The 21,998-nt window shown below is 44.3% G+C and overlaps 1 protein-coding gene across 1 annotated transcript; it reads right to left on the bottom strand.

Moving 5' to 3' along the window:
- Window positions 1-16,730: 16,730 nt before the first annotated feature.
- Window positions 16,731-21,688, bottom strand: TSACC (TSSK6 activating cochaperone). Its single transcript, XM_067033399.1, is given in 4 exon segments — window positions 16,731-16,818; window positions 16,820-16,945; window positions 17,890-18,010; window positions 21,631-21,688. Coding segments are annotated over 4 exon segments (378 nt in total). The 5' UTR covers window positions 21,674-21,688.
- Window positions 21,689-21,998: the final 310 nt, after the last annotated feature.

Raw genomic sequence — 21,998 nt, 5'->3', positions numbered from 1 at the left:
CCCAACCCATGCAGGGGGTGATTGGCGAAGGCTTTCCAGAGGAAGTGATGCTTACCATGAGATCTGGCCTAATTTCACAGGTAAGGTGGAGCAGGGGGATTCCTTTTTGTCTAACAGTCTGGTATGAAAATAGAAAAAGAAGCTATACTAGAGAACTCCTTAGCACCCATTTTCTGGGGGTGGAAAACCCCAGACTTCATTTTTTCCCAAAAACCACAGCCACAGTGGCACCATACAAAATATCGTTGTGTTTACATAGAGCCAATGGTAAAAATCAAATATGGCTTTCTGTCCCCAGAGGCTCACCAAAATAACTTCCATGTAAAAGATTGCCAGAATCAGATTACTTGTGTTTGTTAAGGTTTCTTCAATCTGTAAAATGAAAATGACAATACCTTGGGGAAAAAGGTATTTTTTACCTTTGTCAGAAGGCAGTGATATCAAATTAAAATGTTTTCCACTCATGTAATATATTTTGTTTGCATTCCTGCTATGTGCCAGGTGCTATACGCTACATGCTAGATTCTGGAGGAACGTCCTCCACACTCCATCACCATCAAACAGAGCAGAATCATGCTCTGTTCTCAGGATGCCAAGACGGATGAGATGTAGTCTCAGTTCCCAAGGCCTGACAGCAGCTCTGCTTCAGTGGTGCAATTCTTGCGATCCTGTTGGGGATCTGTGATCAATTCCTGACTAGTAAAAGTTTTGAAAGACAGCAAAGAGCAGAAGGTGAGAGTGTGGCCTCAGAATGAGAGGGACAGAGGTCAGAGTCCCAGCTCTGTCCAAAAGAGATTTTGGAGAAGTTGCTTACCATGCCTTGAACCTCAGTTTCCTCATCTGTTACATGGAGATAAGAATAGTAATAACCCCACAGGGGTTGTTGTGAGGATTAACGTCCACAAATCATGACATGTAGTACGTCTTCTATAGTACAGCCATGGTTGTGACTGTTGATCAGTACTCACAGGCAGGGAAGTCCCTCAGTCCTTAGTTTTGTTTCGTTTTGTTTTTTTAATTAATTTATTTATTTTTGCTGTGTTGGGTCTTCGTTTCTGTGCGAGGGCTTTCTCTAGTTGCGGCGAGCGGGGGCCACTCTTCATCGCGGTGCGCAGGCCTCTCACTATCGTGGCCTCTCTTGTTGCGGAGCACAGGCTCCAGACACACAGGCTCAGTAGTTGTGGCTCACAGGCCTAGCTGCTCCACGGTATGTGGGATCCTCCCAGACCGGGGCTCGAACCCGTGTCCCCTGCATTAGCAGGCAGATTCTCAACTGCTGCGCCACCAGGGAAGCCCAATCCTTAGTTTAAAAAATATAATTGTGTTCAGTTAACTCTCAAGTGCCTGACTGGAGCCACTTAAGAGAAAAGCCAGGGGGGGACTTCCCTGGCGGTCCAGTGATTAGGACTCAGCCCTCACTGAGAGGGCCAGGGTTCCATTCCTGGTCGGGGAACTAAGATCCCACAATCCATGTGGCACAGGCAAAAAAAAAAAAAAAAGAGGGAGAGAGAGAGAAAAGCCAGGAGGGAATCTAGGGTGCAGTGGAATTGCATCTAGAAATGGGTCAGGCGGAGGTGACAGCAGTTAAAGGGAGCAGGGGAGATGAGAAGCCACATCCCCACCCCAGCTTCCCTTCCTCAGTTCTAAGGATTCTGCTGCCGCCACCAAACCAACCAAAACCACACTCCACCTTGGACAAGCCAGGAAAGCTGGCTCAAGCCCTACTACCTCCCTCTGCCAGGAGCTGTTGTTCAGCCATCCTGGTGTTGGACCCTTGCTCTCCTAGGCCAGTCCCATCCTCCCCTCCCCCAAAGTGAGGGACACTCTGTGATGAACACCTCTCTTCTCTGGAAAGGGAGCAGTTGGATAGAAATATTCTTTACATACAACCCAGGACAGGACAATTGTAAAGGTTGGAAGCACATCTTCTCTGCCCCGGGCCTGAAGCAGCCGGGATGGAGGTGGTAAGATGGTTCCATAAGGTTTGACAGGAGCTGCAGAAAAGCGATCAGTCTGGGCTGTGAACAGACTCAGCCTCCCTGGGGCACATCTAGGGACATGGGCTGTCTGCTCTGATCTCCCTCCTGCAGCCCCACCAGCATACCAAGCTCCTGAGACACAGAGGAGAATGTGGGATCTGAGTCTCTTAATGCTGTTAAGCAAGGTCATGACCATTCAGCCATTCATCGCGTAGCTATTTATTGAGCCATGCGTTGCAAGGTCAAGCAGGCCCTGCTTTCAACCCTGAGGACCTGGCAGTGAACAAATAGACATCGTCCTTGCCCTCATGGAGCTGCTGTTCTAGTGGGGGAGACACACAATAAACACACACAAATAGATACATAAGATGTCACGAGAGGTTTGTTGAAGAAAACAAAGCTGGGCTAGAGGACAGAGTGACAGGGGTGCTGCTAGACTGGATTGCTAGGGAAGGCCTCAGGAGGGATGGAAGGAAGTGAGAGGGGATCTTACAGACTGATAGGCCGAGGGAACAGCAAATGCACTGCCCCTGAGGTGGAATAGCAAGGAGTGTGGCAAGAGCTCAGTGAGCAATGGGGCAGTGCAGGAGGGGTGGCAGGGGCCAGCACACGGAGGGCTCAAGGCCCTGGTAAGGAGTTTGGACCTTACCATAAGGAAAATGGGGAGCAATCTGAAGGGTCAAGAGCAGAGAAATAATATGACCTGATGTATTATTTTAAAGGATCCCTCTGGCTGCCTGGGGAGCAGGTAACCAGTCTAGACGCCCCTGCTGCAATCCAGGCAAGAGCGGACGGTAGCAGTAACAGTGCAGAAAGCAGTCAGATTCTGGACGTACTGGGTTGGCCCAAAAGTTCGTTCGGGTTTTTCCTTAACGTCTTACGAAAAACCCGAGCGAAATTTTTGGTCAGCCCAATATTTGGAAGGTAGAACTGACAAGGTTTACCGAAGGATTGGATATGAGGTGAGAGAGAAAGGAGTTGCTATGGACCGAACTGTGTGCCCTGAAAGTCATACATCAAAGTGCTAACCCCCAGGGTGATTGTATTTGGAGACAGGTCTTTGGAAGATAATTAGGTTTAGATGAGGTCATGAGAGTGGCCCCCTCATGATGGGATCAGTGCCCTTATAAGAAGAGACACCAGAGAGCTCCCCCCACCTCTTTTGCTCTCGCTTTCACTCTCACCCTCTCTGCCAAGTGAGGACAACAGCAAGAAGGTGGCTGATTGCAAGTCAGGAAGAGAGGTCTCACCAGAAACAGATCATGCTGGCACCCTGATCTCAGACTTCCAGCTTCCAGAACTGTGAGAGCATAAAGTTCTGTTGTTGAAACACCCAATCTATGGTGTTTTGTTATGGCAACCTGAGCTAATATACGAGTCAAGGATGGTACCCAGGTTTTTTACCTGAGCCACTGGTGGTGGGCCCATCTCCAGCAGGGAACCGAGAAGACCCCTCCCAAATGCAGCCTGTTTCTCCCTCCAGGCTGAGAGATTTGCTTTCCAGACTCTGTACTTTAGTTCTGGTGGGTAATTAGTTCGGGCTCTTACCCGCGTGTCCCTTCTTCAACTAAAACAGGACTTCACCTTCAAGGCCCACCTCAAGTATGATTCCCTGCCTTTGGGCTCCTTGCCATGTGCTCCCCAAATCAGAGTGCTGGATGCCCCGTTGGGATTTATACCTCCACCCCTTCTCTGGACTGGGCCACCTTGAGGGCAACGCCTCTACTGGGCATGGCATGGTCCCCACACCCAATTCCTGACTGAAATGTTGGGCTGAAAGGAGACAGGACTTTGACTCCACCAGGGCAAGTCCTTTCCCGCTGCAGGGAGTCCTTTCCAGATCTCCATCCTCAAGGGCCTGCCCTGCCCTACTACTTCCTCTGCCAGGCCCTCCACCCTGAGACAGCTGGTCAGCTGGCAATGGAGCTAAGTCATCACACCAGTCCCCACCTTCCTCTGCCAACAACACCTTCACCCTAGGCTTGCAGCTCCAGCACCCACAGCTCAAGCCAGTAGCAGGTTAGCTCCCATGGAGGGGGCAGGCCGCACCCCTCCATCTCTGTGGGCATGGGCAGCGATGGTGGACAGGAAAGAGGGGGACCCCACCCTGTTGGCTGGGCTAGGCTCCCTGGCTGGCTCTCAGTGTGCTCTTCACCGTCCTATCTTCTGAGCCAGATCAGTTTGTAAACAATATTATCCTTCCCACTTACTCATTCAATAAATATTTATCTATTTAAGTATTTCATTTTATTAGCCATTTAAATATGCAGCAAATGGCTACTGAGAGCCAACTACGTGCCAGGCAGTATTCTATGCATTGGTCATACAGCAATGGGAAAAGCTGTCGAGAACAGGAACAAAAAAACCCTGATTCTTCACTAACATGAAACTTACTAAAGTTCTTTTTAACTGTATTGTTTTAAAATGTGTCACTACTGGGAATTCCCTGGTGGTCCAGCGGTTACGACTCAGTGCTTTCACTGCCGTGGCCCGGTTCAATCCCAGGTTGGGGAACTAAGATCCCAAAAGCCGCGCCACGTGGCCAAAGAATAATAATAATAATAAAATGTGTCACTACTTGAAACCGGTGGTCTGACGGCATCAAAATCCTGCCAAGTGGTTTGCAAATATCAGATGACAAAACCCAGAAGATCCTGAGTTCAGGAAGGGAGAAGCTGGGCCAGTGGGGTGGAGGAGTGTCTTGGGGAAATGCTCCCAGAGAACTCCTCCAGGGTTCTGAATCTCCCCTTCCGATCTTCATTTTTCTAAGCTCTGGACACACCTGAAGTCCTGGATTCAGTTAGAACTGCCATATCTGAGATGAGCAATAAACAGAGAGGCAGGTTCAGATGAAAACCACAGGAGGATGTTACAGGAACTGGGGCTGCTTTATCTGGGCAATGGAGGTCTTAGATTGCAGGGGCTGGGGATGGCACTATTGGTTCCTGTCTTCACCATGGAACTGGCTTACTAAGTGCTTGGAGAAAGCTGTAGGAGTCAGACCTAGGTTTAGGTACAAGAGCCTTCTAGCACCCAGACCTGCTGCCCTGGGAGGAGACTGGGCTTCCTGCAGCTGGGCAGGTAGCTGGGTAATTCCTGGCAGGAGAATCATAAACAGAGGGGTAGGGGGCCTAAAGCACACTCACCAGAGCCACTGCGGGAAAGTTGAAAAGGCTCAGCAGATGATTGTGAGAGACCCCGTATGGCAGCACCCACTCCCCCTCAAGTGAACCATGCTGGCCCGGTGGAGACGCTGGATCAGTGTGCCTCTGAATCATTTGGGTTGGGGAAGAAACTCTGAAAAAATACCAGTGCTTGCCCCCACCTCCAGAAACTTTAATAGGTTTGGGTGGAGTCTCAGTACCAGTATTTTTCTTTTAAAGCTCTCCAGACAATTTCAATGCTTAGCCAGAGTTGAGGATGGCTGATCTAGACCAGCACATCAGCCCCCTGCCAACGGGGAGCTTGTTAGAAGGGAGAGGTTGGGAATTCCCTGGTGGTGCAGAGGTTAAGAATCTGCCTGCCAATGCAGGGGACACGGGTTTGATCCCTGGTCCAGGAAGATCCCACATACCACGGAGCAGCTAAGCCCATGCGCCACAACTACTGAGCCCACGTGCCACAACTACTGAAGTCCGGGCGCCTAGAGCCCGTGCTCTATAGCAAGAGAAGCCACCACAATGAGAAGCCTGTGCACCGCAAAGAGGAGTAGCCCCTGCTCGCTGCAACTAGAGAAAGCCCACGCACAGCAAAAAAGACCAAGTGCAGCCAAAATTAAATAAATAAATAAATGAAAGAAAGAAAGGAGAGCTCTCAGGATCTGCCCCAGACCTACTGAATCAGAAACTCCAGGAGCCGGGCCAGCAGTCTGCATGGAACAAGCCCTCTGGGTGATTCTGATGCACGCTGACATTTGGGGAACTTTCAGGCCTTTTCTAGCTCTAAGAGTCTCAGAACCTCAGGGAAACAAAGGTCGATAATGGCTTGCCCTCTTCACCAAGGATGTGTGTTCATGGTTTAACCTGCTTAGAGAACAAACCAGTCAAACCTGAGATCACAGAATGGTTTCACTTCTTTGTTAATGCCTCATTTCATGAAAAATCCAAACCAAAAACTACCCATCTTCAGACTTTTTCAGTAAGTGTTCAGTTTGGCAGCAAACAGTGGTCCTTGAATCAGATGCACCCATCACCTCCTGTCTCAGAAAATCGACTACTTGAGTCCTTAGGACCCTACTGTCTGCTTTATGAGTTCTTCACTTATGGGACCGTGCCATCCCCTTGGTTTACATTCCATCCCCAGGAGTCAGTGTCAGTACACAGAGGGAAGGACTTGCCAGGCAAGAGTTAGCCCAGCTCACCCAGAGAAGAAAGTGGTGGCAAAGCAGGCTTGAGCAGAAGATGTCAGTCCAGGCACCACTGTTCATTCAGTGGAAAAATGCCAACATGTCAGTGGTAAAGGGAAGGGAAAAGTGAAACCCTGTGTCAGAGGAAGCCCACAGCAGAGGGCTTATTTGCAGGGAGGTAGTTTAGCACTCTGCACTGGAGGTTCTGGATGAGACTAGAAGGCTGTGAGGATCCCAGGGTTTCCATCCGTCAATTCCACCCCACCCCCCCTGCCCCAGTGTAGAAGAGGAGGGACCCAGGCTCCTCTCAGAGATTTTTCTCCGGGCCTTTCTCTTGGCCTCAGAGCAATTAGAAAGGCCCCAGAACCCAAAAAGGAATCAAGCCCTGTAGAGGAAGTAATGGCAAAATCTAGGATCTCTAGGATACACAGTCAGGTAAGAAGGAAGAAGAACAGTAGTTAGTGAAATCTCAGCCCCATTGAGGGGAAAGCCAGGAGGAGAAGGACACTGGGGGAATGCCGCTCAGGCACACCAGCCATTTTCCTTCTCCCATACCCCTCCCTGCAATTCCCTCTGAGACACTGTCATGAGGATATCCCAAAGGCACTGTCACGTGTTATAACACGCAACTATTCTGTAAATTCTCTGGACCCTACCTCTTGCTCCAGCTAATGCTGCGGTGACAGTTTCATACAAGCTTCAACCAGCTAAGTGCAGGTACAACCTGTCAGTGTCTCTCCTTGGAATCTGTGCCACCCCTCCCATTTATTGCCTTGGGGCTTCTTTGCAAGAACCTACAAAGACTTATGCATGTGTAAACTGGAAGCATGGGGGTGCTAGGGACTGAATGTAGCCTCCCAAAATTCTAAACTGAAACTGAAACTCTAAGTTGAAACTGAAACTCTAAACTCTACCCCCTCGATGTGATGGTATTACGAGGTGGGACATTGGGAGTTGATTAGGTCATGAGGGTGGAGCCCCCCGTGAACGGGATTAGTGCTCTTAAAAAGGGACCCCAGAGAACTCTTACCCTCTTTTCACCATGTGAGGATATAAGAAGTTGGAAGAGGACCCTCACCAGAACTCGACCAGGCTGGCACCCTGATCTTAAACTTCCAGCCTCCAGAACTATGAGATTAAATTTGTTTTTTATAAGCCACTCAGTATACAGTACTTTGTTTTTCTGTTTTTTGTTTGTTTATTGAAGTATAACTGACTGACAGTATTATATTAGTTTCAGGTGTACAACATAGTGATTCGATTTGTATTTTATTTTATTTTGTTTTTTGTTTTTTTGGCCATGCTGTGTGACTTGTGGGATCTTAGTTCCCTGACCATGGATGGAACCCAGGCCCTCGGCACTGAGAGCATGGAGTCCTAACCACTGGACTGCCAGGGAATTCCCTCGGTATCTTTATACATTATAAAATGATCACCACTTTGGTATTTTGTTATAGCATCCTAGACTGATTAAGACAGGGAGTTAACAATAGTGGGGCACTCTTGTCCAGCAGGGGTCAGGAGCCAATAGATACATTTCCCCTTTTCATTTCTCAGAAATGGTTCTGAGATCCATTTCATGAGGCTCCTCAAAAGGTCCTGTGGGATTCAGCACGAGTCACCTGTAGTGGTGGCCAATTGAATGATGCATCTTTATATCATCTTTCCCTTCTTCCCTGTCCACTCCGCTTGTTCTGCATACCTTCTCTCTGGATCGCATTCCCAAATAAACTACCTGCATGAAAACACTTGATTCAGGCTTTGCTTTTGGGAGAAACTGGCTAAAACAAACCTTAACTTAGGAATGTACGTCCTGTTTCCAAGAACCTACCCCCATACCCTAGGTTAACTATAAAATTATCCCAATGGCCCCTCTGCGGTATGGAAAGCAGCTCAATCCCAATCCCACCCCTGATCCACTGATTATATGGAGCTGCCTCATTTTTCAGCCTCAAGATGCCTTCTTAGTTTGGTGGGTGCTTCACATTCCCTCTGTCCTCCAACACTGCAACATTGAAGAAATTTTTAGGGATCCAATAATCTGATGTATGCCAGAACATCTCCCCTAAAGTGAAGGACAAGTAGTTGCATTTTGTATCCCCTACCACTAAGAAGAATGGTAACTGGTAGAACTCTTTAGATTTTGGAGGCAACATATCCCACACATGGCAATATTGCTCCAAACCATTTATTAGGTGACCTGAAGGGCTATCAGTTTTGAGTGGGGTTCAAAGCAAGAGAGAGCTCTATGGCATGTCCAGGCTATGACTGAAGCTGTCCTGCCACTAAAGCCACATGATACAAAAAAACCCACAATGAATCCAAAGGTCTCTACAGTGGATTAGAACATTGTAGAGAGTCTCTAAAAAGCCCCAATAGGAGGGCTGTAACACAGACTCAGGGTTCTGGAGCCAAACTCTGCCTACTGTGAAAGAGAATGTTATCATTTGAAAAATGGGCTATAGGGCTTGAGCACAGACCCAGCACTGACTATGGGACATCGAGTGACTATTCATCCAGAGCTACTCATCTTGACTGGGTATTATCAGATCCACTACGTCATAAGATTGGGAGGGCACAGCAGCAATCCATTGTACAATGGGGAAATGGCATATTTGGGATTAGGCCTGAGCAGATCCAAAAGACCCATGCTTATTACATCAACTGGTGGTCCAGACTGTCTATGTCCTTTGCTTCCCTCAACTCATATCTATGGCCTCATGGGAAACTTTCCAAGACCAACTGACAGAGGACTAAAAACTCAGGTCTGATTTTGAACACTTCCTATATATTTGATATTGAGGTATTATTGCTATTTTCAAGTGTAATAATAATGTCATTTTTCAAAAGCATTTATCTTTTAGTGATACATACTAAAATATTTACAGTGAAATTATGTAATGTATGCAACTTGTTTAAAATATCATGAGAGGGGAAAGAAATGGCCATGGTTAAGCCTGAGTTAGGGATAGATGGGAGTTCATATACTATTCTATTTACTTAGGTGTATGTTCTAAATTCTCCGTAAATCAAAATTAAAAACAACAACTCAGTCTGGTCCAGAGATGGGTCAACATGATACACTGGGGTTAGCTGTAAATGGACTGCTGTTATATCACAGCCTTACTCAGGGGTGGCCCTAAAGGACACCATGGAGGGAGATCCTTCCCGGACCAGAGCCTTGAGCATCACACCTAGTCAGTCGTTTATTTTGTATGGTAGAAGTGGCCTGAGGTCGAGTATACATGGAGTTCTGGATGGTAGTGGTGAATGGTTTGGCTGGTTGATCAGGGGCCTGGAAGGAGAAAGATTGGAAAATCAGAGACAAGGAAGTATGGGAAAGAAAATATTGGTGGAAAATTTGGGAAAATAATTAAAGTAACTTTTGTTTCTAGTAATCAAATTATGTTCCTAACAGTGAAAGAAGGGTAATTTGGCTCTTTCATTCTTGAAGATATTTTCATCTAACACTACCTTAGCCTTTCCAATCAAAGCTAAGGACAGCAGAGCCTGAGAGTTGCTCTTCCTCTCATGGAACTCTTAGCCTTGTGGTGCCCAGAGCTCTATTCTCTGCCTCTTCATTCTCTAGGTGGTCTCCTCCAGTTTTGTGGCTTTCAATATCATTAATATACTGATATCTACGGAATTTTTATCTCCTTGCAAGCCTCCCCCCTGAATTTAAATCATGTATCTAACTGCCTAGTAGACATTTCCACTTAAATACATAACAAGTATCACAAATCTAACAGAACCTTGCTTCTGCATCCACTCCTTCCTATTCCTCCCCCAGGCTTCTCCATCTCATAAATGACAACTCTATCATTCTAGCTGTTCAGGTCAAAAATCTAGCGTCATCCTTGACTTCTCTTTCTCTCATACATCGTATCCATCCATCACCAAATCCTGAAACCTATACCTTCAAAATATATTCAGACTCTAAACGTTTTTCACCACCTCCATAGCTACGACCCTGGTCCAAGCTGCCTTCACCTCTTGCTCGGATTATTAAAATAACCTCCTCCTCCTCCCTTGCCTCTATACAATCTATTCTCAACACAGGAGCTAGAGTCATCCTGTCAAAATAAATGTATTTCTGATCACGACTCTTCACAATCTTCCAATGGTTTCACATTTCACTCAGAGTAAAAGCCAAAGTCCTGGGCTTCCCTGGTGGCACAGTGGATAAGAATCTGCCTGCCAATTCAGGGGACACAGGTTCGATCCCTGGTCCGGGAAGATCCCACATGCCGCGGAGTAACTAAGCCTGTGCACCACAACTACTAAGTCTGCGCTCTAGAACCCACGTGCCACAACTACTGAAGCCCTTGTCCCACAACTACTGAAGCCCGAGCGCCTAGAGCCTGTGCTCCACAACAAGAGAAGCCACTGCAATGAGAAGCCTGCACACCGCAACGAAGAGTAGTCCCAGCTCGCTGCAACTAGAGAAAGCCTGCGTGCATCAACGAGGATCCAACACAGCCATAAATAAATAAATAAATAAATAAATAAGCCAAAGTCCTTAAAATATCCTGCAATGCCGTACACATCATCTGGGATTCTCATCACCTCTCTGATCTCACCTCCTTCCACTCTTCCTTGCAGTCATGCCATTGCAAATATCTTGACCTGCTTGTTCTTCCAGAATTCCAGGCACACCTCATGGCCTTTGCACTTTCTGTTCCCTTGGCCTGGAATGTTCTACTCCTATATGGCTCATTTCCTCTCTACCTTCAGGTCTCTGCTCAAATGCTACTTTATCAGTAAGGCTTCCTTTACCTCCCACAATCTCCCCCTTCCCCCCATTACACTACACCAAGGGTTTTCACAATTTTGGTTTCAGGACCCCTTTACACTCTTAAAAATTGAGGACCCCAAACAGCTTTTGTTTATATGGGTTATATCTCTCTATATTTACTTTGTTAGAAATTAGAACATTTAAAAATATTCATGTATTCATTTAAAAACAATAACAACCTGTTAACAAATATTTTTAATAAAAATATTATCCAAAACAATATTAGCAAGAACACTATTTACATTTTTACAAATGTCTTTAATGTCTGGCTTAATAGAAAAATAACTGGATTCTCATACCTGTACCCAATCTGTTGTAATATCACATCCATGTAGCCTCTGGAAAACCCCACTGTATCTGCATGAGAGAATGAGAATGAAGGCAAATAATGTCTTAGTACTACTTACTACAAAAATTGTCTTGACCTCAAGGATCCCCTAAAAGGGTTTTAGGAACACTCAGGAGTCCCTGGCCCCATTTGCAAAACTGTGTACTACACTATATTTTAATAGTTCTTACTGTCATCCAACATAACTATGTATTTACTTGTTTTCTTCCTGTCAGTCTCCCTGCACTAAAATGAAAACTCAACGAGTTGGAGACTTTGTTCTGTCCACTGCTCTATCCCCAGCTCCAAGATCAGTGCCTGCCACATGAGAGGCACCCAGTAAATGAATGAATGAAGAAATGAAGAAAAAAGGAACAACAAATGTTATAATTTTTAGGATTATCTCATCACAAAGAATGCAGTGATGCTGTAAAACACCTCATTTTTATTCTTTTTATTTTAAAATTTTATTTATTTATTTATTTGCATTACGCGGGCATCTCATTGTTGTGGCCTCTCCTGTTGCGGAGCACAGGCTCCGGATGTGCAGGCTCAGCACCCATAGCTCACGGGCCCAGCCATTCCGCGGCATGTGCATTTTCCCGAACCGGGGCACGAACCCGTGTCCCCTGCATCAGCAGGCAGACTCTCAACCACTGCGCCACCAGGGAAGCCCAGAAACACCTCATTTTTAAAACAATTCCATTGATTAATTTATCCTGGAGTCTCAAGTACCTATACCCAGATAAGACAATTAACCACCTATGATCAATTTTATTTCATCCACACCCCAACACAGGCCCCTCTACCAAGGTTCTTTTGAGGCAAACCACAGACATCATCTGTATATGTTTCTGTATGTATCTCTAAACATAAGGACCCTTATTTTCAACATTTTGTTATGAAAATATTCAAACATACATAATAGCTGAATTTTTTCTAGTGAAAACTCATGGATTACCAATACGTAAACTCAACCATAACATTTTATTCTATTTGTCACATAACTATCTATCCATCCTTCCATCTATTTTTTTTTTGATGCATTTCAGAGTGAGTTGCAGACATCAGTATACTTCACCCCTAAACCTTCTGTATGCATATCATTAACTAGAGGTCAATATTTGTTTACAGTTTCTTCTTCAGGTAAAATTTACATCCGATGAAACGCACAAATCTTTAGTGTACCGTTTGATGAGTTTTGACAAATGCATACATCTGTGTAACCCAAACCCTATATCAAAATATAGAGCCATCAACCAGAAAGTTCCCTCTGCCCCTTCCCAGTCAATTCTCATTCCCACTCCATCCCCAGAGGCAACTGTTGTTTTTAGTTTTTTTCCATCATATATTAATATTTGTGTTCTAGAACTTCAAATAAATGGAATGGTACAATGTGTGCTCTTTTCTGCAAGATATCCATCACTTAATGTAATGTTTTTGAGATTCATTCACGTTGTTGAATGTATCAGTAGTTTGTTCCTTTTTATTGCTAAGTAGCACTCCATTGCTTGAATATAACATTTTATCTTAACCTATCTATCATTATGAAATGTCCCTCTTTATCCCTGGCAATACAATTTGTCTGTTTTTTCTTTTTCTTTTTGGCTGTGTTGGGTCTTTGTTGCTGCGCATAGGCTTTCTCTAGTTGCAGCGAGAGGGAGCTACTGTTCATTGCAGTGTGCAGGTTTCTCATTGCAGTGGCAGGAAGAACCAACATCTTAACAAGATTGAGTCTTCCTTGGGACTTCCCTGGCGGTCCAGTGGTTAAAGAATCCATGCTTCCACTGCAGGGGGTGTGGGTTCCATCCCTGGTCAGGGCATTAAGATCCCGCATGCTGGGTAGAGCGGCCAAAAAAAAAAAAAGAAAAGGTTGAGTCTTCCTATCCATGAACATGGCATGAACATGGAATATATTTTCATTAAGCATGACTATAAATTTTTTTATTGAATATATTTGACAAGTAATATTGTGTATATTTAAGGTGTACAATGTGTTATTTTGATATATTTATATTTTGTAATATGATTGCTGTTGTAGTGATACTTACCACATTACACAATTATAGTACAATATTATTGTCTAAATTCATTATATGGTGCATTAAGATCACTATGGCTTATTTACTACTTGTTGCAAGTTTGTACCCTTAAACAACATCACTTTTTTATCCCCCCACCCTCATCCCCTGAAAACTACCACTTTATTTTGCTTTTCTTTTTTGTTTGACTTTTTTAGATTCCACATATAAGTGTATCATACAGTACTTGTCTTTCTCTATCTGACTTATCTCACTTAGCATAATGTGCTCAAGGTCTATCCATGTTGTCACAAATGGCAGGATATCCTCTTTTCTCATGGCTGAATAATATTCCATTGTGTATACATACCACATCGTTTTTATCCATTCATCCTCTGATGGGCATTTAGGTTGTTTCCATACCTTGGCTATTGCAAATACTGCAATAAACATGGAAGTGCATTTATCTCTTCGAAATACTGTTTTCATTTCCTTTGGGTATATACCCAGTAGTAGAATGCTGGATCATATGGCAGATATATTTTTAATTTTTTGAGGAATCTCCATATTGTTTTCCATAGTGGCTGGACCAATTTACATACCCACCAACAGGGTATAAGGGTTCCCTTGTCACCACATCCTCACCAGCAACTGCTGTCTTTTGTCTTCTTGATGACAGCTATTCTAGTGGGAGCATGACTCTTAAATTTTAAGTGTGAATGGAGAGATCACTGGCTAAGGGAAGAGGGGACCCCATTCAGACTTTATTCAAAAATTGCATTTTGGGGACTCCCCTGGTGGCACAGTGGTTAAGTATCCACCTGCCAATGCAGGGGACACAAGTTTGAGTTCTGGTCCAGGAAGATCCCACATGCCATGGAACAACTAAGCCCATGCACCACAACTACTGAGGCTGTGCTCTAGGGCCTGTGAGCCACAACTACTGAGCCCGCGTGCCACAACTACTGAAGCCTGCGTGCCCTAGAGCCCGTGTGCTGCAACTACTGAGCCTATGTGCTGCAACTACTGAAGCCCATGTGCCTAGAGCCTGTGCTCCGCAACAAGAGAAGCCACTGCAATGAGAAGCCCGCGCACCACAACGAAGAGTAGCCCCTGCTTGCCACAACTAGAGAAAGCCCGCACACAGCAATGAAGACCCAACACGGTCAAAAAATAAATAAATAAAAATAAAAATGAAAAAAAAATGTTAAAAAAATAAAAATAAAATGAAAAAAATGTTTAAAAATGTTTAAAAAATGAAAAAAAATTGTTCAAAAACATTGTATTTTGATGAGGATGAGATGATGAAATAAACATACTTCTAGACATAACTTATCCTTCCTTTTTCCAAGCAGTTTGGTCCAAACTTATCCACAAATATCTTTGTAAAATTATTTAAATTATCTCTTTCTCCATGGATAATAGCTTAATCAGAATTTTTTCAATGCCCAACCCCAATTCCTCAAGCTTCATTTCAGCCTTATTTCTTCTCAGTCCTCTTTTTTTTTTTTTTTTTTTTTTTTTGGTACGTGGGCCTCTCACTGTTGTGGCCTCTCCCGTTGCAGAGCACAGGCTCCGGACACACAGGCTCAGCGGCCATGGCTCACAGGCCCAGCTGCTCCGCAGCATGTGGGATCTTCCCGGACCGGGGCACGAACCCGTGTCCCCTGCATCGGCAGGCGGACTCTCAACCAATGCACCACCAGGGAAGCCCCTCAGTCCTCATTCATTATACAGAATAAAAAAGTCTCTCTGAAAAACCTTTCAAAGAGTTGAAGCCAATGTGAAGTCCTCTTCTCAATCACTGCTTTCTCACTTCCTCCTCATCTCTGTATTCAAGCCTAACGCTCCTTTCATCTTCTCTACATTCCACGGGAAAATAAGCCTCTGGAAAAAGGACCCAGTCTCAATCTCAAGAATAATTTGCCAACATATCTGTAAAAGAAAGTGGTAACCTAATGTGGCTCAAATGGCTACGCCAAACTCAGGTGTCCCCTTCTCAAACACTGAAAACTTATGGCTGGACTTGAACCCTCATTAAAGCTAAACTGACTTCCCAACTTAGAAATTTCAGAATGCACAGTCTCTTGGTGTTTCAAGCTCAAGACTAGTGCTTCTCTGTAATTTAGCTCAGATTTACCCATTGCCTGTCTTTATTTCTAAACCCTTTATCCAGACCCTGGTAGTATTGTATCAGATTACTATTATTAATTAGTGCAGGCCTCTCCACTTCCATTCTCCCTTCACTCCAAAATGTTTTGCCCATTATATGTGCCTTGCTGCTAGCTGAAAGCCTCCAATTGCTCTCTAGTGCTTCAAATAAAATCAGAGCTGGGACTTCCCTGGTGGCACAGTGGTTAAGAATCTGCCTGCCAATGTAGGGGACACGGGTTCGAGCCCTGGTCCGGGAAGATCCCACATGCCGTGGAGAACCTAAGTCCATGTGCAACAGCTACTGAGCCTGCGCTCTAGAGCCCGCGAGCCACAACTACTGAGCCCATGTGCCACAACTACTAAAGCCCTCACACCTAGAGCCCGTGCTCCACAACAAGAGAAGCCCCTGCAATGAGAAGACCGCGCACCACAACGAAGAGTAGCCCCTGTTCGCCACAACTAGAGAAAGCCCGCGTGCAGCAACAAAGGCCCAACACAGCCAAAAATAAATGAATTAATTAAATAATTTTTTAAAAAAAGAATGAAAATCAGACCTTCTAACAGTTGTTACCAGAATAATTCCCCAGGGAAAGCTGCTCTGTCTGTTCTCAGCTGCTCTGCATTCTGCCTCATATCCTATATTCTGGGCATAAAAAACCCTCTTATCCTAATTTTTGATGACTTATTCTCCTACCTCTAGGTCTTTGTCCAAGCTTCCCAACTGACATGGAACTACCTTACTTCATCCGTCCATGCCATCCAATGCAGCTCCTTCATCAAGTGGCACCACTTCCTCCAGCAAGATTCCACGATTGGTCCAGTATCCTACTAACCTCTATCTCTGAACTTCCATTCCCCCTCAAGAGTACCACTAAATTTTACAATGAATTCTTTTTCTTATCTGCCTTGTTAGATAGTAAATCCCCCAAAACTCTATCTTCTGTAGTATGTATCCCCAAGTGCCTTGTATAGTGCTTTGTACTGAATGAGCACTTACTATGAACTTGTGAACTAACCAACCACTTGTAGAATATATATGCCCAGATTCCACCAAGAGTTTACTGGGAACAGAGTAGGGAAAACATACACAATAACTTTGTTCCACAATTCATTTACTGAATTGGGGCAGGTGATTTAACAACAGATCGCAAGATAAGGTTGGGAGAGAAGAGTTATGGCGTTCTCTCCCAGGAGCATTGTGTCATGTATGCTTGTAAATTTTCAAAAATAGCCATCTGTTGTTGGGCAAGCTGGGTCTCAAGCTGGAGACTGGCATACATACATTCTAGGAGTCCTAGGCATTCCTTGGGCTTGTGGTCAATTCATGAAGGAAGAGCAATGGAGGTGCAAAGGAGACAAAAGAGAGATTTTATAATTGTACTGAGGCGGGAAGGGCTCTAATAAGATGACCGCTTTAATCTTTCTGGGCACAACTCAACCCAGATGCAGCTGTGCTCAGCTGTCACCTTCTCCATGAAGCCTACCTGGCCGCCCTATTTGAAACCAATCCACTGGAACTTATTACCCACTCTCTTGCTTTATTTTTCCCTTAGTACTTATGATTATTTGGCATATTTTGTAATTAGTTATGTAATTGTTGGCTAATTCCCCCTTCTAGAATGTAAGCTCCAGGAAGGCATAGATTTTTGTCTCATTTGTTCACTGTTGTGTCCCCAGCACCTAGAAGAGTAAGTACCTGGCGCATAAGTGTTCAACAAATATTTGATGAGTGAATGAAATTGTCTGAGAGTGAGGCCTAACTTCCCTTTCAAGAGCTCAGGGGATGCCTCAGCATTCTTCTTACCTGACATAGTAAGGTCATCAGCAGTAACCTGAAGTTCTTCCTATTGTCTAACTTTGACCAGTCTTGCTGAAATAAATTTTTTCTAATGTTTTCAACTACATTATATGCATCCAGCTCTTAGTTAACCTTGGTAGTTTATACATTTATCCATTATTTGTGTATTTTTATTGGTCTTGACTTCTTTGTTAAACTCTGAGGTCCTCAAAAACAGGAGTCATGACTGTCTAGTGCGCTGTGTGGCTTCCCACAGGTATGCTAAATACCCACTGATTTCGCCATGGGAGGATGAATAACTGAAATGCAAAGAAACTGAGCTAACTGTTACTATTTCCTTCCCTGGCCACTTTTCAACTACATTACTAGCAAGCAATAAAATTTTCAGCCAGCTCCAGCCACCTCCTCCATACAACCTTTCCCCCTGCTGAGTCCATTTGGGAAATCCACCCTGCATCCTTCCTTACTTGAGGACAGCTTTGTTGCCAGGAATTTCAGGCAAGTGGCTGGTGGGGAACTTGCTTGAAGATTAATAAAGCTGGGGGTGGGTTTGGCTCGACAAAGAGGCACAGCATTACCTTCCTCTTTGGCTAGAACAAAATCAGAGGCAATTAAGTCAGAGTTCATACTGACAAGGGACAGCCTAATTAGATCCCTGCGTCTGGTCTATGAATGCAGGTGCTGAGACCCTGGCCTGAATATCTTCAAAGGAAGTTATATAAGACAAAAGAGAAACCATAGTGGGACTAAGGGAAACCAAGCAGGGTTGGCATAAGCTAAAATCTAATTTGCTTATATTCTGCAAGTTCTTATTGATCTGTGCTACATGCTGACTACTGTGCTGAATGTTAGGGCATACACAAGACATCTAAGACATGGTTTCTTAGGTGTTTAATACCTACTTAGGGAGACGAATCAAGACACTGGTGAAATGGTGATATAACAACACAGGACATAAACAATGAGTCTGACAGTCTCAGGTGAAAGTAAGTCCTTTTATCTTTTAGTTACACTAAGATGTGATTAAATGTAAAAATGAATGTTTTTGAAATGGGGTAGGTATCGATATGAGTACAACAGTCAAAAAAGACTCCAGGCAGGTGGAGGGTATTTATTGGACCTTGATAACAGGAAGCTTTGGATAAGTGGAAAAGATATTTCAAGTGGGAGAAAAAAAAGATGGCGTGAGCAAAGGCAAGGAAGCAAGAATATGGCTAGAAGGATGAGGAGCCCTAAGAAAGTGGCCAGAATTACAGGGTGAAGAGTGGGAAAGCAGGATGGGTCATGGAAGACCCTTTCCAATAGCAAATCTCAGACTTTCTCAGAAAGTCACTGAGCCTTTTAAGATTAGAAAATATAAAATTTTTACTTTAATTAATCCACTGGGATTAAAATGGGTTGGACACGGAAGTTCTCAAAGGGGTAAAGAGATTACCTTCGGCAAAAATAGTTACATTAGAAGGAAAATTTGATTTGTAGGGAGAAAATCATAAGTCCTATAGGAGACATATGTTATTTCTGTCTACTGAGCAACCCTTGCTCTGGAAAACTACTCTTTCCCCAGATTGCACGTCATACATACATCAGACCCCTCTCCATGTTCCAATGGGAATAGGCATGTGACCCAATACAGGGAAATCATGGTATCCTATCCCCCTTGGCAACTGTGACTGACTGAAGGGGTAAGCACATGAGGCAAACTGGGCCAGTCATTCTTTGGGATTGATATATAGATTCTGTGTCAAAGCTTGCTTTCCTCTGATTTGCTATGCTGGGAAGATGTAAATTTGGGGTCAATGAAAGCTACTGAATTTGGCTAGCATGCTATGAGAAGCAGATACAAGCAAGAGATTAGAGAGAAGAGAGAGTGCAAGAGAAAGATGAAGAGATGGGTAGATAGCTACAGGCACTGAATCCCCAGTTCCAGTCCCTGTGGTACTGGTAGCTCTTCTTCCTATTCTCTGACTACCTCAGCAACCTCCCAACTGCACAAGCCTCTGAATTTCCTTTCTCACTCAAGGGAATCTGAGTTGGGGTAATGTCATATTAACATAAATCACATTTTGGGCACATTGGATCTGAGGTGAGACAAGACAGTCCAAATAGAAATGCCTAGAAAAACTGCCAGAGAGAAGGCACTGAGCTCAGGTGAAAGGTCAAACTGCCAGGCCAGTCACAAAGAGGTGATGAAGGAACTGCAAAAATACATTAGCTCTCCAAGGTCAAAAACTGTGACAGAAAACTGGACCTTTGGGGAACTCCTCCTCAGGAGTTCAGAAGATGAAAAGGAAGTGGCAAAGTAGACAGATGAGCAATGGATGGAAAGGCAGAACAGCTGGTTCTATGAAAGAATTAAAGGGGTTGAGACAGTGGGGAATCCATTATTCACTATCATAATGAGATCAAAAAAGGATTAAAAAAATTGAATTCATTCATTCATACATATAAGAGACAGTTAAGTGCTTGCAATATATCAGCCACTGAAGATACCACAGTGAGCTAAACAGACATGGTTGCTATTCTCATGGAACTGACAGTATTGCAGTTTAGACAGTCATTAAGTGATCAAGCACCATCAGTTACTCTTGGTGAGGGAAATCCATTTTTTTGCCCTGGGTTTGTGGATTTTTCTGAGCCCTACTGTAGGTTTTCCATCTTCTCCTCGCTCCTGCTCCAGAGTCATCATCTCATTTGATGGCTCATTCAACATGGTAAGGAGCTAGAAGGTGAAACTCAGGCCTCAAGATTCTTCTCACCATTTGAAAAATTTGTGAACTTCCATGCAAATGCACTTCTAATTTGGGCCCTTCCTAGGTGTATGAGGATGCATTTTCTACTGAATTGTAAGGTTTGAAGAGTACGTTACACACAATCCATACTAAAGGAAACATATTTCTGACTAGACAATGTATAATAGATGATGAGGTTGGGGAGCAGCAAAAGGAAGCAGAACAGAGAAAATAATAAAAAGTGATTTACATACATTATCTTATACATTTCTCATAATGACCCTATGAAGTAGGTAGCTTTATCCGCATTTTTTTGAGAAAATTGAAGTTAGGAAATTTGCTCAAGATTCCACAATTAGTATGTGGCAATGGCGGAATCAAATCCAGGCCTACAGACTCCAAAGTCATGCTCCTTACCACTGCACAATATAATCTGTGAAAAGAGGTAGTTCATTTATGTTCAAGTTATGACAGAGCAGGCCTCTCAGATAAAGTAATCTACCACACCTAAGAGTTAAGTGAATAGGCTCTGGAGTCAGATGGTCTCAGGCACTTCCCTGGCCACCAGTGGGACTGTCCCACTCAGTATGAGTATCTGTTCACTCTAGCCAACAATGTCTTCTGTTCTAAGTATTAAGAGGAGATACAAAGGAATAATTAATATATTCATTCAACATATAATTATTGAGCGTCTGGGACTTCCCTGGTGGCACAGTGGTTAAGAATCTGCCTGCCAATGCAGGGGACACAGGTTCAAGCCCTGGTCTGGGAAGATCCCACATGCCGCAGAGCAGCTAAGCCCGTGCGCCACAACTACTGAGCCTGTGCTCTAGAGCCCGTGTGCCACAACTACTGAAGCCCGCACGCCTAGAGGCCATGCTCCGCAACAAGAGAAGCCACCGCAATGAGAAGACCACGCACGGCAACGAAGAGCAGCCGCCGCTCACCACCAACTAGAGAAAGCCTGTCCGCAGCAATTAAGACCCACAGTAGCCAAAAATTTTAAAGTTTATTAAAATAGGACTTCCCTCGTGGCGCAGTGGTTGAGAGTCCGCCTGCCAATGCAGGGGACAAGGGTTCGTGCCCCGGTCCGGGAAGATCCCACATGCGGCGGAGCGGCTGGGCCCGTGAGCCATGGCCGCTGGGCCTGCGCGTCCGGAGCCTGTGCTCCGCAACAGGAGAAGAGGCCACAACAGTGAGAGGCCCGCGTACCGAAAAATAAAATAAAATAAAATATATTTTAAAAATTATTGAACATCTATTATTTAACAGATCCAGTTCTAGCCACTGGGAATACAGGAATGTTCCCATTTCGTGGGAAATGCAGAACAAATACAAATACTTTCCAATTAAATAAGTAACAGGAAAAAAAAAAAAAAAAAAGTAACAGGAAAAAACATACATACAACTAGCTTCATTTTCCCAAAAGCTGAGCAATTAAGGAGGTCTGGTTTTAAGTGAGAGGAAGCAGGGCCTCTGACACACACCTCTTCTGTTAGTAGAATGACTAGAATGCTGCTCCATCTGAACACCTACAGGTGTGGTGCCTGGGAAAGAATCACATGACCACTGACAACCCATGCTATTATTTTACTATTAACAACTTCATAAGTTCTCCCCAGCAGAGCTCAGGCTGTTCCAATTTGGGGAGGAAAAAAATGTGAAAGGGTGTACTGTTCTATCTCATGGCCAAATATAAGTAATTGTTCTTGAATTGATGTTGGCCTCACAGCCCCTTCATTAGTTTGGAAAACAGCTGCTTCTAGTAGTACTGCAGCCTTTTTTCCTAGACAAAATAGTACTGTAACCATGCCCAAACCTTAAGAGTCTCCTATGAACGGGCAAATAT

The sequence above is a fragment of the Kogia breviceps genome, chromosome 1, assembly GCF_026419965.1.
Source record: "Kogia breviceps isolate mKogBre1 chromosome 1, mKogBre1 haplotype 1, whole genome shotgun sequence".
Classification (NCBI taxonomy): domain Eukaryota; kingdom Metazoa; phylum Chordata; class Mammalia; order Artiodactyla; family Physeteridae; genus Kogia; species Kogia breviceps.
The sequence above is the reverse complement of the archived record's forward strand: the minus strand, read 5'-3'. Positions and strand labels throughout refer to the sequence as shown.